At 38.0% G+C, this 14,520-nt stretch overlaps 1 protein-coding gene across 33 annotated transcripts in view; it reads left to right on the top strand.

Annotated features, from left to right (window-relative positions):
- Positions 1–14,520, top strand: part of ANK3 (ankyrin 3) — a 704,392-nt gene that overhangs the window by 446,795 nt on the left and 243,077 nt on the right. For all 33 annotated transcript variants that reach the window (XM_031652632.1, XM_031652636.1, XM_031652640.1 and 30 more), the window contains 3 exons: positions 7,531–7,632; positions 8,024–8,122; positions 8,300–8,398. In XM_031652632.1, coding sequence (XP_031508492.1) covers positions 7,531–7,632; positions 8,024–8,122; positions 8,300–8,398 — 300 coding nt within the window. The remainder of the gene's footprint in view (positions 1–7,530; positions 7,633–8,023; positions 8,123–8,299; positions 8,399–14,520) is intronic.

Below are 14,520 nucleotides of genomic sequence, written 5' to 3'. Positions count from 1 at the left end.
TAGGATTTGCCCAAGGTGGATAGTCTAACAAGAGACCCCACATTAACCTGGGCCCCAAATGGTGAGCCCCCAATATAAGAATGGACAGGAAAGAAACCCACCATATAGAAGAGACAGGAAAAACACTCCCCTCTCCATTTGTCACCAGATGGAAGGGAAAAAAAATCTGTCCTGAGAATGTGTAACCATAAAGAATCCCTCATATCTATACCAATTTGAGATCTAAATTTATCCGTGTAGTCTTAACAAAAACAAAAACAAAAAACCTCAAGCCAAGCATTTATTTTTAAAGTAATCTTGAGTTGATAGTGCCTCTAGGCAACTGACAGAACCAATCTCAAATTTCTGTTTGGAATATGACAACATTAACCTAGGCATTAAAGAATTACCAAAGATTAGTTTCTAAGGAATATGAGATCACAAGCAACAGTCACAAGCCACAGAAATGTAAATTGGTGCAATCACTTTGAAATACAGTTAACTAGAAATTAACTAGTAAAGCTGAATAAGCACATACTGAGTGATCCAGCATTTATGATCCTAAGATTTAAAAAACTCTTGCCCTTATGTGCCCCAACTAGTGCCAGAATATTAGTGGCAGTATCTTTCGTAGTGAGTCCAAACTGGAAACAAGACAAACATCCATCAACTCTACAGTGGATAAATACATTGCACTATAATCACATAATGGACTCTTCTACGCTAGCAATTATAAATTACCCACATATTACATGTCAACATGGATGACTCTAAGAAACACAACATTAGACAAACAAAGACAGAATGATACATAATATATAATTTTACTTACATAGAGTACTAAGACTCTTGAGTACTCAGTACTAAGACTAAGTCAATTACATAATATTTAGCTTAGGGAGGGGTACATAAATGTTAAAACTATAAAGAAAGGCATGAGAGTAATTAACTAAAACAGAGGATGCCTTAGGAGAACCACTCAAGAAGGGACTCACTGGAAGTCTTCAAATCCACTTGTAAGTTGCATTCTTGAGTTGAATAGTGGGTACGTGGTTGTTCATCTTATGATTTTTCTTTAAACTGTTCATATATGTTTTATGTATTTTTAAATGTGTGATATGCATCATGATAAATACTTTTTTTAAAAAAGGAGAAAGAACTAAGAAAGTCCCTGAGACAGAATATTGAATCAGATGTGTACACATAACTTTCTGGAAGGGAGTTTGAGGGAGAGAGTGAAGTAAAAAAGGTAATCAGAGAGTTACACCAAGATTGCAAGCCTGGGTGGCTAGGATAATCTTGGGATGTTTAAATAAAAACAAGGAAATCTATTGTTCATATTTCTGTCATTAGCATCTGGTTATCTGGTTGCAGGCAGATGCATTATATATCTCAGCACACTTTTGTTGTTGCTGTTGTTGAGTGAGGGAATTGTGGGCCATGGAAATGTCTGGGGGTGAGGATGAGCACTATATGGATATGGAGTGCTGGGCTTAGAGAGAATGGTGAGAGCCATGGAAGTGATTAGGTCACCTAGAAAGAGCATATAGGAAGGAAAGAAATGTGAGTTTTGAACATTTTCAGTGATGGGTTGGCACAGTGAGGCACCGAAGGAAGTGAACAAAGAGATGACAGAAGAAAAGCTCAAGACAAGATTTTCAAGAAAGAGAAGGTGATCGGTACTGTCAAATGGTTCAACATTATAAGAGGAGAAACTTAAAAGTCATGGAACTTGATGACTGGAAGGTCATTGGTGATTTTATACAGAGAGACAGTATTGATGAGTGAGAGAAACAGTATTGTCAGAAGTGCAAATATGAATTCGTATTAAGGATATAAGTCAGTGTGAACCTAAACCAATCTTTCAAAATGTTGGATATTTAAAGGAGAACTTATAAACATCTACTTATTGAGTGCCGAGCTGTGTACTCACATTGTTAATTACTTTACCTGAATTATCTAATTGTATCCTAACAGTAGGTTATTTTATTCCCATTTGACAGCTGAGAAAACTGAGGTACATATATATTTTCAAAAACTTACCAAACACTAAGAGATAGAATAGCTGAAATATAGATTTGGGCTGTGTGATTCCAGTGCTTTGGTTCTTACCTCGTCCACTGCACTGGGAAATAGAGGAGATCATCACTTGCAAAGGGGTGCTGGGTAGAAAAGTGGAAGGAAACTTTTTTGTATTTTGGGCTTTCTTTTGTTTTCTATGTTGGTAGGCAGAAGGCAAGGCACCAGTCGAAAAAAGGAATTTGAAGTTTACAGGAAGGATCATCTGACCCTTCACATGGCTCCCAGGTAGCTGGGAAGATGGGGTAACAGGGAAAGATTAGAGAATTGGCACGTCAAGTACAAAGAGGTTCCTGAGATTGCCTTCAGCCCCCAGAAAGGTTTAGAAGCAAAGGAGCAGAGCTATGTTATGTACTTACTGGGTCTCCAGTCTGCACTTTTTCAGGTGATCCACTGTTAGCCTGATCTTGAGTCTCATAATAAACTGAATGAGGAAATTCTGATCCATGGAAGATAACCTGAAAGTGCCTAAAATAGTTAATTCAATGGATAGATGGACAAATGGATGGACTGATGGAAAATGAATGAATGAATGAGCTAAGAATTCTCATTTGGAATAGACCAAACATGTAAACCCTTTCTTAGAATGCTGATTAACAGCCTAGACTCCAGAGCCAGACTGGGTTTGCATCCCTGCCATTCACAAGCTCTGTGTCCCTGGGAAAGTCATTCATCCTGCAGCTCAATTTTCTCATCTACGAAATGGAGCTAGTAATAGTACCTACTTGTGTTAGTTTGCTAGGGCTGACGTAGTAAACCACCACAAACCGGGTAGCTTAAAATAACCGAAATGTATTCTCTCACAGTTCTGGAGGCCAGAAGTCCAAAATTAAGGTATCAGTAGAATCACACTTCCTCTAGAGACGCTACGGGAGAATTCTTCCTTGCCTTTTCCCACTTCTGGTGGTCCTTGCCTTGAGGTAGCATTAACTCAAGTCTCTGCTTCTTTCTTCACTTGGCCATCATCTATCTTCTGTGTCCATGTGACTTCTCTTCTTATAAGGTCACCAGTCATTGGATTTTGGGCCCATTCTAATCCCGTATGACCTCTTCTTAACTAATAATATCTGCAAAGATTGTATTTCCAAATAGGGTCATGTTCTGAGGTTCGTAATGAACATCGGTTTTGGGGAGACACCATTCAACCCGCTCCATTACTTAATGGAACTGTTATAAGGATTACATAAATTAACATAAGGACTTATAAAATTAATACATATTAAGTGATGAATAATATAATTAAGTTAATATTAAGTGCTTGTAATCATGTCTAACTTATAGCCAAAGGTATGAAGTATTACCAGTGTTGGCACTCTGAAAATGCTTATTCTTTCCAATAACTGCTTTCTGTTGAATAATATCAATATTCCACTGCCAGTAAAGATGCTGAGTTACTAGATTAATTCATAATAGTGCTTGACTCTATCCCTGAAGCTATTTCCTTGAAAAACATACATGATTCATATTCCTAGTAAAATGACTAAGTAGACAGGATATTAACTGGTAACAAAATCAGCTTCCATTTTCCAAGTTCCTCAGATTTTGGTCACCCAGAGGAAAAAAAGTGTTGAACAACCTGTTCATATTCATTTTTGTGCAACTAATTCCTTAGGCATTGGCTTTGTCTGTGTGACTTTCCATGTGGCGGAGCCCAATTTGTCTTTGAACCTAATTTCCTCCATAGTAGTTTGTTGATGTTTTTGGATGCATCTTAAATACAGCATCAAAAGAGGCATTGTTTTGATACAAGATTATCAAAAGGTTAGAAAAACAAGCTATAGACTATGTTAAGGGTAAGTCCTAGTTATTCCATGAAATGATGGCAACGAGATACAACCCACTGATACTGAGTCTAGTACAAAATACTGTGTTTTTTACATGAAGGATATAAACAACAATGCCTAAGTATTATATACTCTATATGGAAAAAATTGGGGGGAAAATGGTTAAGAACCCAATATTTGCCCTGCCACTTATGCAAGGTTATTTTAGAGGAGAGAGAGTAAGAAGCTGTGAAATGAAAGCAAATAATTCATTATTTGTACCACATTTATTTTGTTCACCAGTGTGTATCCAGATATTGACACAATGACTAACACATAGTCGACATTCAACAAATATTTGAGGCAGGAAGATATGGCATATTGCTTGCTGGTGGCTAAGAGTAAAAGGAAGAACTTATTGGGGGCTTTATAATGTCACTTCCTAAGATGTAAATTTTCTTCAGGGCAGTCTTCATTCCCCTCTTCTTGCTTTTTCTCTCTTTTCCCCCTTTTTATTTGAAGTGGGTGGTTGTTATGGTTTTGGTGTGGTAAGCATGTTGGTATGTAACAGAGCCAAAGAAAGTGAAGAAAATTAATATCTGTTTTTGCTTGTACTTCCTAAAATTCTGAGGCAGTCAGTTAGCTATCTCAGAGAATTGTTTGATATCAGGATTGTTGAATAAAATAGATATAATGAAGGCGTCCACCAGAGAATTTGTTTCAGTAGAGCAGGAATTCTTAAATGCAAGTTCATGAGCAGGCGTAGCGCTCCTGAGCCACATGAAATTATGTGCAAATTGTGTATGCAGGTGTAGATTTGGCGTGTGTATGTGCAATTGTTGATGGAAGATAATTCATTCACCATCCTTTATTAGTCTCGGAAGAATCCAGATCCCAAATAGGTAGAGAACCACTGAATTCAAAGATTTGTTTTATACTGATTTTGTTTTGTTTTAGAGGTTTGGATGGGAAAATTCTGAGGAAACTTGAGAGGAAATTGGACAGTGTATGGAATTATTAAATCTTTCCAGATAAGGGATCAATTCAAAGGCTTTTCTTCTTGAATTCCAACACCTCTTTTTTAACTTCTTTAGCTGCTGTTGTTATGCACTCCACATTGGAGTTTGGGATGCTTAACTCACAGTTGTTATCTCTGGCAGTTGAAATATCCAGGCAGACTGATGTCATTTGTTCCCAGAACGGCATCAGAGCCCTTCTGGGCAAATTCACTGATAAGTCATTGAACAGGCACAAAGAAGATGATATTTTATGGTGCAATGAGCCATCCTTGCGTAGCTAATTTAGTTCTAACTGAACTTATAAACAAAAAACTAACCTCTAAATAGTGATCCTCTTTAAAAACTGCATTCTGTTTTTCTTTAAATCCCTGGAAACTTTGATTCGTCCTTTGTTTAACTTGAACCTTTATCTCTTATCATCTGCCTAAACCTCTGCTCTGATTAAATGATTTTCATGCTTATCTCAAATTCCAATTTTATGTTATTTTAAGTAATAGCTATGTGTGCTCTCAGACACCTGACTCGGTGACTTAGTTTATCTGGTATTCACCTTTGTATCTATCAGATTCTCAACTTAAACTGCTGCTGCTGCTGCTAATAAAGCCTCTTGTATTATTCCAGGCAATAATTTGATTAATAGTTATTTCCACCCAATTTACTTGTTTGTTGATTCGTTCATTCCCAAAACACTTATAGGCACTTGCTATATGCCAAGAATGCTTCCAGTTGCAGGGGAAACAGTAAGATGAAGATTACACATGGAGTCACATTGCCTTGTGCTGAGTCAAGGCTTGTGGCAACCCAAACAGGCCAAAGAGTGAAGCCTCCTTAAGCATACAATCTTTATGTAAGTTGGGTTACTGTTTATTTAAAGCAGTGGTTCTCAACTAGGAAGACTTTGCCCCCCTCCCCCAAGGGACATTTGGCAATTCTGGAGACACTTTTAGTTATCAGAAATAGGGGATACCACTGGCACCTGGTCAGTAGAAAATGCTGGTAAACATTGGACAATGAACAGGACAGTCCCCTACAGCAAAGAATTATTCAGATCAAAATGTCAATACTGCTGAGGCTGAGAAGCCTCAATTTAGAGGCACAGTAGTGATTGAGAAAGGCTCACGACTGTAAAAGAGAAGGGGGCAGGTGACTGCAGAGGCAGTGGCCTCGCCTCTGAGGTTCTGAGCAAGTTGATTCTTAGTGAAATGACCCACACTGGAACCAAAGACCCTTCTGAGGGGTAGAATTTTCTTCTACTCAATTACATTTCCATGAAAGAATTAGCATTCCTGTCTTAAAGACTGGCATCTTGGCTGCTGTCCAGTTGCCTGCTCCTTAATCTGCCTCCTCTGCATATTCTGAAGGGGCTGATAATTTAGAGTGGAAGAAGGACAGGTATACCAAAATCTGTGATGTTGTGTGGTAAATACAAAGCGAGTTCAATGAAATTAATACTGGGAGCATTGAGAAACTAAACTCCACCTGAGGGGTCTGGGCAGGCTTCACGGATGAGGCGGCATTTGAACAAAGTGTTTGAAGGCAGTGTTTACCATATGGCTGATAGAAGACACTTTTCTCTTTTAAGCCATACCCTGCATGATTGCATTTATAACTGGTGACAAGATGTATCTGGCTGCTCTTTCAGGAAAACCTGCTTTTGTATTGTACTGTATTAAGCAATACTTCTTTACAGATTTTGCAGGCCCAGCTTTGCAGTGTCTTTCCCCTCACCATCTTTCTATCAAAGATTTCAATAGCAGGTGGTTTCAACTATGAAATTATAGATGTGAGAGTTTAGCAGTAGTTAAAAGCTGCAAGCTTTCAGTGAGTGAATTACACGTCTTGTTTTAAAATTTTATATATATTTCTTCCTTTCTGCTGCTGCTCCAACATATGGCTATGTACTGTAGGAAAATCCAGTAGAACATCATTGCCTGCAAATTTCTGTTAGACTATTAAGTACAACATAAAATGGGTTAAGCATGGTGGCTCATGCCTATAATCCCAACACTTTCGGAGGCCAAGGTGGGAGGATTGCCTGAGGCCAGGAGTTCAAGACCAGCCTGGGAACATAGCGAGACCCCTGTCTCTAAAAACTAAAAAAGTAGCCTGGCATGGTGGCGCATGTCTATAGTCTCAGCTGCTCAGGAGGTTGAGGCCAAGGATCACTTGAGCCCAGGAGTTCGAGGCTGCAGTGAGCTGTGATTGCACCACTGCACTCCAGCCGGAGCAACAGAGTAAGACCCTGCCTCTAAGAAGAAGAAGAAGAATGCCATTTTGAATCTATTAATTGAAAAACTTGCTGTAGTAGATATGGATAAAAGGAATAGATGTTACGTTTCTGCTACAAGAAAATAGTGGGGTCTTCATAATGTAATTATCAATAACTTACAGAATTTCTCTTTTCCCTCTGGAAATTGTGTGTTGATTTAAGGTGCCTGTACATTACAGGAAATTTTCTCTGTCAATTCAGAATGAACTCTGACATCACACAAGGGATAACATTGTACTCTTGAAGCTAACTTCTAAAAAATGCGTCCTTTTCTTGGTTCTTTTTGCAAAGAACTTTTATTCATATTTTCATTGTTAGAAATAAGAGTTCAATTATTTTAGTTTGGACCTTAAGCTGGATAGTTTATAAACATGCATACTAGCTTCTTTTCTCATCAAAATGTTTTTCTTTTCCATTTTAGTCTGATGCCAATGCAAGTTACTTAAGAGCAGCTAGAGCTGGACACCTCGAAAAGGCCCTCGACTACATAAAAAATGGAGTTGACATCAACATTTGCAATCAGGTTAGTTGGAGTTATTATTGAATTTTTTACTTAAAATTCTAAAAATCCAGACTTCAAAGTCCTTAAAGACTTTATTTTTTTGTGAGTTCTTTTTTTTTCCATAGAATTTTATCAGCTTGTCATTGTCAAATTATTCCGTTAGAGGAACATTCAGAAATGTTGGCATATGTCCCTTAATAATTAATTTCTAAAATTTAGTAAACAGTGATAACAGAACAACCCATCTGGTTTTCAAGTACTTTGATTCCTAATTCAAGATTCAAGTTCCCGCACTGCACACATACAAGTGGTCATCAGGTGGGACATTATAATAGCTCAGGAGTCCTTGGTAGACTGTTTACTGCTCTATTTTCAGCCTGCTGAGTAAAGCTTTTCCTTTACTTTTAATCAGAATGGGTTGAACGCTCTCCATCTTGCTTCCAAAGAAGGCCATGTAGAAGTTGTTTCTGAGCTGCTACAGAGAGAAGCCAATGTGGACGCAGCTACAAAGGTCAGTATCATGTATCTAATGCTTTTTGTACAACTCACTATGTTCTGTGAGTATTCAGCCCTCAGTAAGAATGGGGGCACAACTCTCATAAGGTGTTTGTCAAATGTGTTCTTTTTGGGAAGAACAGAAAAATTCAAAAGGTCGATGAGTTGATAAATCTTGACTTTCATTTCACAGAAAGGAAACACAGCATTGCACATCGCATCTTTGGCTGGGCAAGCAGAGGTGGTAAAAGTCTTGGTTACAAATGGAGCCAATGTCAATGCACAATCTCAGGTAAGTCTACAATTCCATGCCATAGACATTGTGTTATCATTTACAAGCAATATTCTTTGGGTCAGGTGCCTGCTTAGTTCATATGTTCTCTAAGAACACAATATTTAAGAACTATATTTAAAAAGTTATATTATTGCACACTTTGGAAGGCAAAGGTGGGCAAATCACTTGAGGCCAGGAGTTTGAGACCAGCCTTGCCAACATGGTGAAACCCTGTCTCTACTAAAAACACAAAAAAATTAGCCTGGCGTCATGGCACATGCCCGTAATCCCAGCTACTTGGGAGGCTGAGGCATGAGAGTCACTTGTACCCAGGAGGCAGAGGTTACAGTGAGCCGAGATTGCATCACTGCACTCCAGCCTGGGTGACAGAGCAAGACTCTGTCTCAAAAAAAAAAAGTTAAATTATTGCAGATTATTTAAATTCATGTGTGTTTTCATTTGTAATATATATATATGTGAGAGAGAGAGGTTTTTAAAGCGGTCTGTCTATAAAAGATACTAGTCATAGATACGAATGTTTAAAGGGTATCTGTAATGCAGGGTCTTACACTATTTTGTGATGCTAGCTTAGGTTCGATCTTTTTAAAAACAAGCAGAAGGAGCTTTAAAAGTGCTCAAGTTTAAAAATTTTCAGATTCTTTGTAATGAACATAGGTTCGATAAATCTTTCATGGTCTTTCATGAATTTCTAAGAGGAACACCAATAGGTTATCATTTGACAGACTTCGAATCTAGAAGAATTAACGTTGCTTTATTTTGTTTAAAAATATAGGTCCTCATTATTCAAGTATTCATTATTTGAGTCTCCACAGACAGGTCATGTAGGAAAGTAAACATCATTGTAATTCAAAAATATTCACTAAGAACATGACCGCATTTAAAACTGGTTCCCACTCAAACATTCCTTCCAGTCGAATGCTGACTTCCATCCTTATTTGTCAGTGTCTCCCAGGGGTGTTAGATATTGAACAAATTGATTGCAGAACAAAACTGCAAGTTTTGACAAAGACACTAAGTTTCCTCAAGTCAAGGAAAGTGATTTGGAGAACTTCTGGGTGCACAGCTGAGCTGTGGGTACGCAGTACTCTGGCAGCATTAGGCTAGGAAGCATGTGAAAAGTTAGGATGATTTCCTGACAGCTGTTTCATATAAGAATGATTTGAAAGTACATAGATTAAATGAAGACAAAAAGATAAGTGAGATCTCTGGATGGCAAATACTTCTCCCAAAAGACAGTCTTTTTTGCTTATGCTATGAAAATTAAAAAGTGAAGAATGTTGACATATATCATTTTGTTGGGAAAAATAACACTTGGTTTAGTCTTTGTTCATTCTGAGAACTTATACATGAATCCAGTTATAACTTACATTTTATTAAATCATATAAGCCTATTTTTATAATTTCCAGTTTTATCTTTTAAGAGTAAGTCTGAATCAAACTTTAAAAAGATTATTTACTATGGCCTTTTGCTCTCCATTTTAAATGCACTTGATTTTTCCAGTACTGATTATCTTTGGATATCGGGAGTCTCCTCTGTTTTATGGGTTCACAGAATTGTAGTGACTTCCTCCCCTGTTTACTACAGACATAGCAATGATAGCTCTGATGCCATCAAATGTCAGAGTGAAAGAAAAGAAACTGCACAGTGCTTGCAACTGCATGGTTCTTGTATATTTGCTCTAAATTCATTCTAGTTCCCTGTGGTTGGACCTTTGTTACATGATCTATGCCAATTATTCTGATTCCCTAGGAGAGTTCCCTTGGATTAATAACGTTTTTCTAGAAAGGAATGGTGTAAAATTGAAGAGCAGCAAGTATGGTACTTTGAGAGAGATACAGACCAGCTTACTATAATAGAAGCATCATGCTTTTAAATGGATGCTTTTCAAAATACCCCAATAATATTTTACTGAATTATGGCTAGGTAGTTTTTAAGCTCTGAGATAGTGGGAAAATTCTTTAATCCATTTTCATTTGTTTTATTATTTTCTCAAGGGAGGAAAAAATCGACCTCCTTCTTTCAAACATCACATCCATTATTGACTAACGCTTAGATTAGCCATAGTTTTGAACTGGCTTGGCAATGCTTGGGAGAAGCTGCAGTTGAAATAAAATCCTAATCAGTTCTAATTTCAATTTGTACACATTCCACACTGATGATGCAGTAAGAGAGAATATGTGAAATTCCCTGTTACTTACAGTTGTGCTTGGAATTACCAGCCACACATGGCACAGCAAAGCATTTCCCCCTTCATCTGAACACCTGCCCTCATATGCCTTCTGAACTGCATTGTTCTGTGAATGGAATAAGTAATGACATGACCTTGCAGAGGAATGGAGTTTCTATGATAATTCCTGGTAACAACTCTTCAGTAGGAACTGTTATAAAGAGTAACAAGCAATGATGTCAACTCCATTTAGGAAGCAGCCCTTAAAACAGTACAGAAATATTAATATTCAAGACAGACAGCATCTCTGTTGACATGAAATTTTAACCTGTAAGCAATATTTAATAGCCAACACAAAATAGTGTGAAAAGAGCCCCTTACTCTTCTTTACTATAGAAATTCTCCTTATCTTAAACATAAAAATGACATTGGGCAATATCAAGTTCTCATCTTATAAACCAAGGCTCTATAAACTAGGAATTTGTAGATTTTAAAGTAATTTTTGTCATTGCCTTGATCTTAGGTCTTAACAAGTTAACTCTTTCTTTTAGTACTTAACATTCCAGTAATCATTTAGTCCTACTCTAAGAAAGAAATTGAATTGACTAAATTGTGATTATAAAGAATTCTATTAAGTCCTTAATACTTTATACTAGATATACAACAATGGTTAACAATGTTTGCTATTGAAAAATCTCAAACTGCACAGTCAAATGACATCCCCTACTCTTCCCTCCTTCACTGTCGTTATAATATGAAATACCAACTGAATTTATAAAGAAGCAAAGTCTGTTTCCAATAATATTTTAACTACCAAAGTGTTTTAAATGAACAGATTTTCCTAGTGGCGTTTGCAAAGGTAAGACCCTTTAGGTTAACTAGTTCCTCCTTGGTCTTCCTGGGTACTCTGATATTCCCTATGGTGGGAAAGTCGGATCCTGACAAAGTTAGACAGTACAAGTATGGGACTTTGGATATGGTTCAGCTTGAGCCTCTGTGACCTTATATTGCACCTCTAATCTAACTGACCTTCACGAAAATTAGTAACATATATGAATCAATGCAAATCTTTCACCATGACCTTAACATCTTAATTAAGGACAGCACTTAGTGATGTGCAAAGGTTGGCCATAGAAAATTAGAATGAATAGAAAAATTTCATAGATGAAATTTAAGCCCTTCTCCAAATGAAGTCATAGGAATACTTATTATTTTATTTTGATGTGTATTAGACAGCATGCCTCGGTACTATCTACAAAATTATAAGTCTGCAGATTTGCATGCTTATAATAGCACCACTATAAACATTCAGAGCAGAAGGTATTGAATATATTGGATAAAATCAGACTTCAAATAGCATACTCATTCCATCTTAAGCTGCTCTGCCTTTTGAGAATTTAATCTGTTGTTGCTACAGAAAAGAAAATGCAAATTGGGCACCCATATATTCCTTTTTAGCTAGCTTTGTTTTGGAAATGTTCTAAGTTAGGAATTATAAAAACAGTGGTATACTTTTTCCTCTTATTTTGAAATCTGACCATTCTCCAACCCACGTGCTATTTCACAGCAAACAATTATGGCTCTAGGTTGTCTAATGACAACACATTGAGTTAATGGTGCCTCAACCTCTTTGAGCTAGGGAGTGTTGGCAATATTTTTGTTCACTGTTTCCAAAGGACACTTCTGATTTTCTCTCTAGAATCATAAGTAAATGGTATGTATGGGTTCTCATATCTTGACCATTTCTCGAAAGATAAAATTTGTAATTTGGGGTGTTATTTGAATTACGGGAACAGAAACTAACTTAAGCACAAGAGGGAATTTGTTGGAATTAGTTGAGGAACACAGAGAATGGAAAGCTAAGGAAGCTTTCAGAAAGCTTTGGAAACCCAATAGCTGGAGCGGAGAGTGGGAGAACATGGCGAGAAGCAAGAGAGTAGGATTGCTTTAACCTGGTTCCTGCAGGTCAATCAAAGCTGGAGAGGGAGAATCAAGGGTGGACCTAAAAGAGAAAACAGAAGATAGCCTGCCTGTGTGTCTACCCTGTGATTAATGAAGGGCAAGCGTCTTTGTCTCAGTCCATTCCAGGACAAGTCCTACCTGCATAATGGGGAATAGGTAATTCTCTGAAAGAAAATAGGGGTGACATTGTCCTGAAAGGGAACCAGGTGTGTGGGCACTGATGACCAAAACTAAAGCAAAATAAAACAAACACCCATGCACTACAAATGACTACTATAAAATTGAAATTTCCACCATGAAACACTCACCAAAAACATTTTATCAATATAGATAGCAGAAATAGCATAAGAAGGCCAAGCACAGTGTTCATGCCTGCGATTTTAGCACTTTGAGAGGCCAAAGCAGGAGGATCACTTGAGGCCAGAGTTTGAGACTAGCCTCAGCAATATAGTGAGACCCTATCTCCACAAAAATAAAAATGAAAAAGCCAGACATGGTAGTGCATTCCCATAGTCCTAGTTACTCAGGAAGCTAAGGGTGGAGGATCACTTGAGCCCACATTAAGGCTGCAGTGAGGTATAATCACACCACTACACAACAGGGTGGGCAATATGAGCAAGGCCCTATCTGTATTAGTCTGTTCTCATGCTGCTAATAAAGACATACCCGAGACTGGGTAATTTATAAAGGAAAGAGGTTTAATTGACTCATACTTCCACATGGCTGGGAAGGCCTCACAATCATGGTGGAAAGCAAATAAGGAGCAAAGTCACGTTTTACATGGTGGCAGGCAAGAGAGCTTGTTCAGGGAAACTCCTATTGATAAAACCATCAGATCTCATGAGACTTATTCACTACCACAAGAACAGTATGGGGGAAACTGCCTCCATGATTATCACCACCTGGCCCTACCCTTGATACCTGGGGATTATTACAATTCAAGGTGAGATTTGGGTAGGGACACAGCCAAACCATATCACTATCTCTTAAAAAATGAAAGGAATAGTATCAGACCATTCAAGGACAGATATTGTATGATTCTGTGTATGTAGAATATCCAGAATAGGAAAAACTGTAGAGGCAGAAAGTGCATTAGTGGTTACTAGGGGGAAATGGGGAGTGATTACTAAGGCATGTAGGGCTTCTTTTTGGGGTGATGAAAATATTCTAGAATTAGATAGTGGGAAGGGTTGCCCAATTTTATGAATATACTTAAAGCCACTAAATTGTACACTTTAAAAAGGTGAGCTTTATGATATGCAAATTATGTATCAATAAAAAATATTTTTAAAATCAAAAAACAAGCAAGTATGTAACCATTCAGAAAATGACCAACTTTCAGGTAATAATCTTAGGATGGCAAGCACTCAAAAAGAAGGTGGAAGGCTATTGTGGAAAAGGAAAACAATTAATTACAGGACTGCATCTTGCTGTGACTCTTGTCTACAAATATTTCTAAGTAGTCCTAATTCTGTGCATCTCAGTTTCTGTCATTGTAAAGCAGGGCATGTAGAATGATTTCAGAGTCGTGCCTCTTAAGAATAATTCTCGGCCGGGCGCGGTGGCTCACGCCTGTAATCCCAGCACTTTGGGAGGCCGAGGCGGGCGGATCACAAGGTCAGGAGATCGAGACCACAGTGAAACCCTGTCTCTACTAAAAATACAAAAAATTAGCCGGGCGCAGTGGCGGGCGCCTGTAGTCCCAGCTACTCAGGAGGCTGAGGCAGGAGAATGGCGTGAACCCAGGAGGCGGAGCTTGCAGTGAGCCGAGATCGCGCCACTGCACTCCAGCCTGGGCAACAGCGTGAGACTCCGTCTCAAAAAAAAAAAAAAAAAAGAATAATTCTCGAGAAGTTCCAGGTCTGTAAGAAAGCATTACCTTAAAACCCAGTGCCTGAGTCTGGGCTTTCTTCATGGATCCTGAAATGGTTGGTTCTGGAAAGAAACTGTGAGAACAGTGAACACTCACTAGAGCCAGACATGTGTGGA

Source organism: Papio anubis, chromosome 11 (genome assembly GCF_008728515.1).
Source record: "Papio anubis isolate 15944 chromosome 11, Panubis1.0, whole genome shotgun sequence".
NCBI lineage: Eukaryota > Metazoa > Chordata > Mammalia > Primates > Cercopithecidae > Papio > Papio anubis.
The sequence above is the reverse complement of the archived record's forward strand: the minus strand, read 5'-3'. Positions and strand labels throughout refer to the sequence as shown.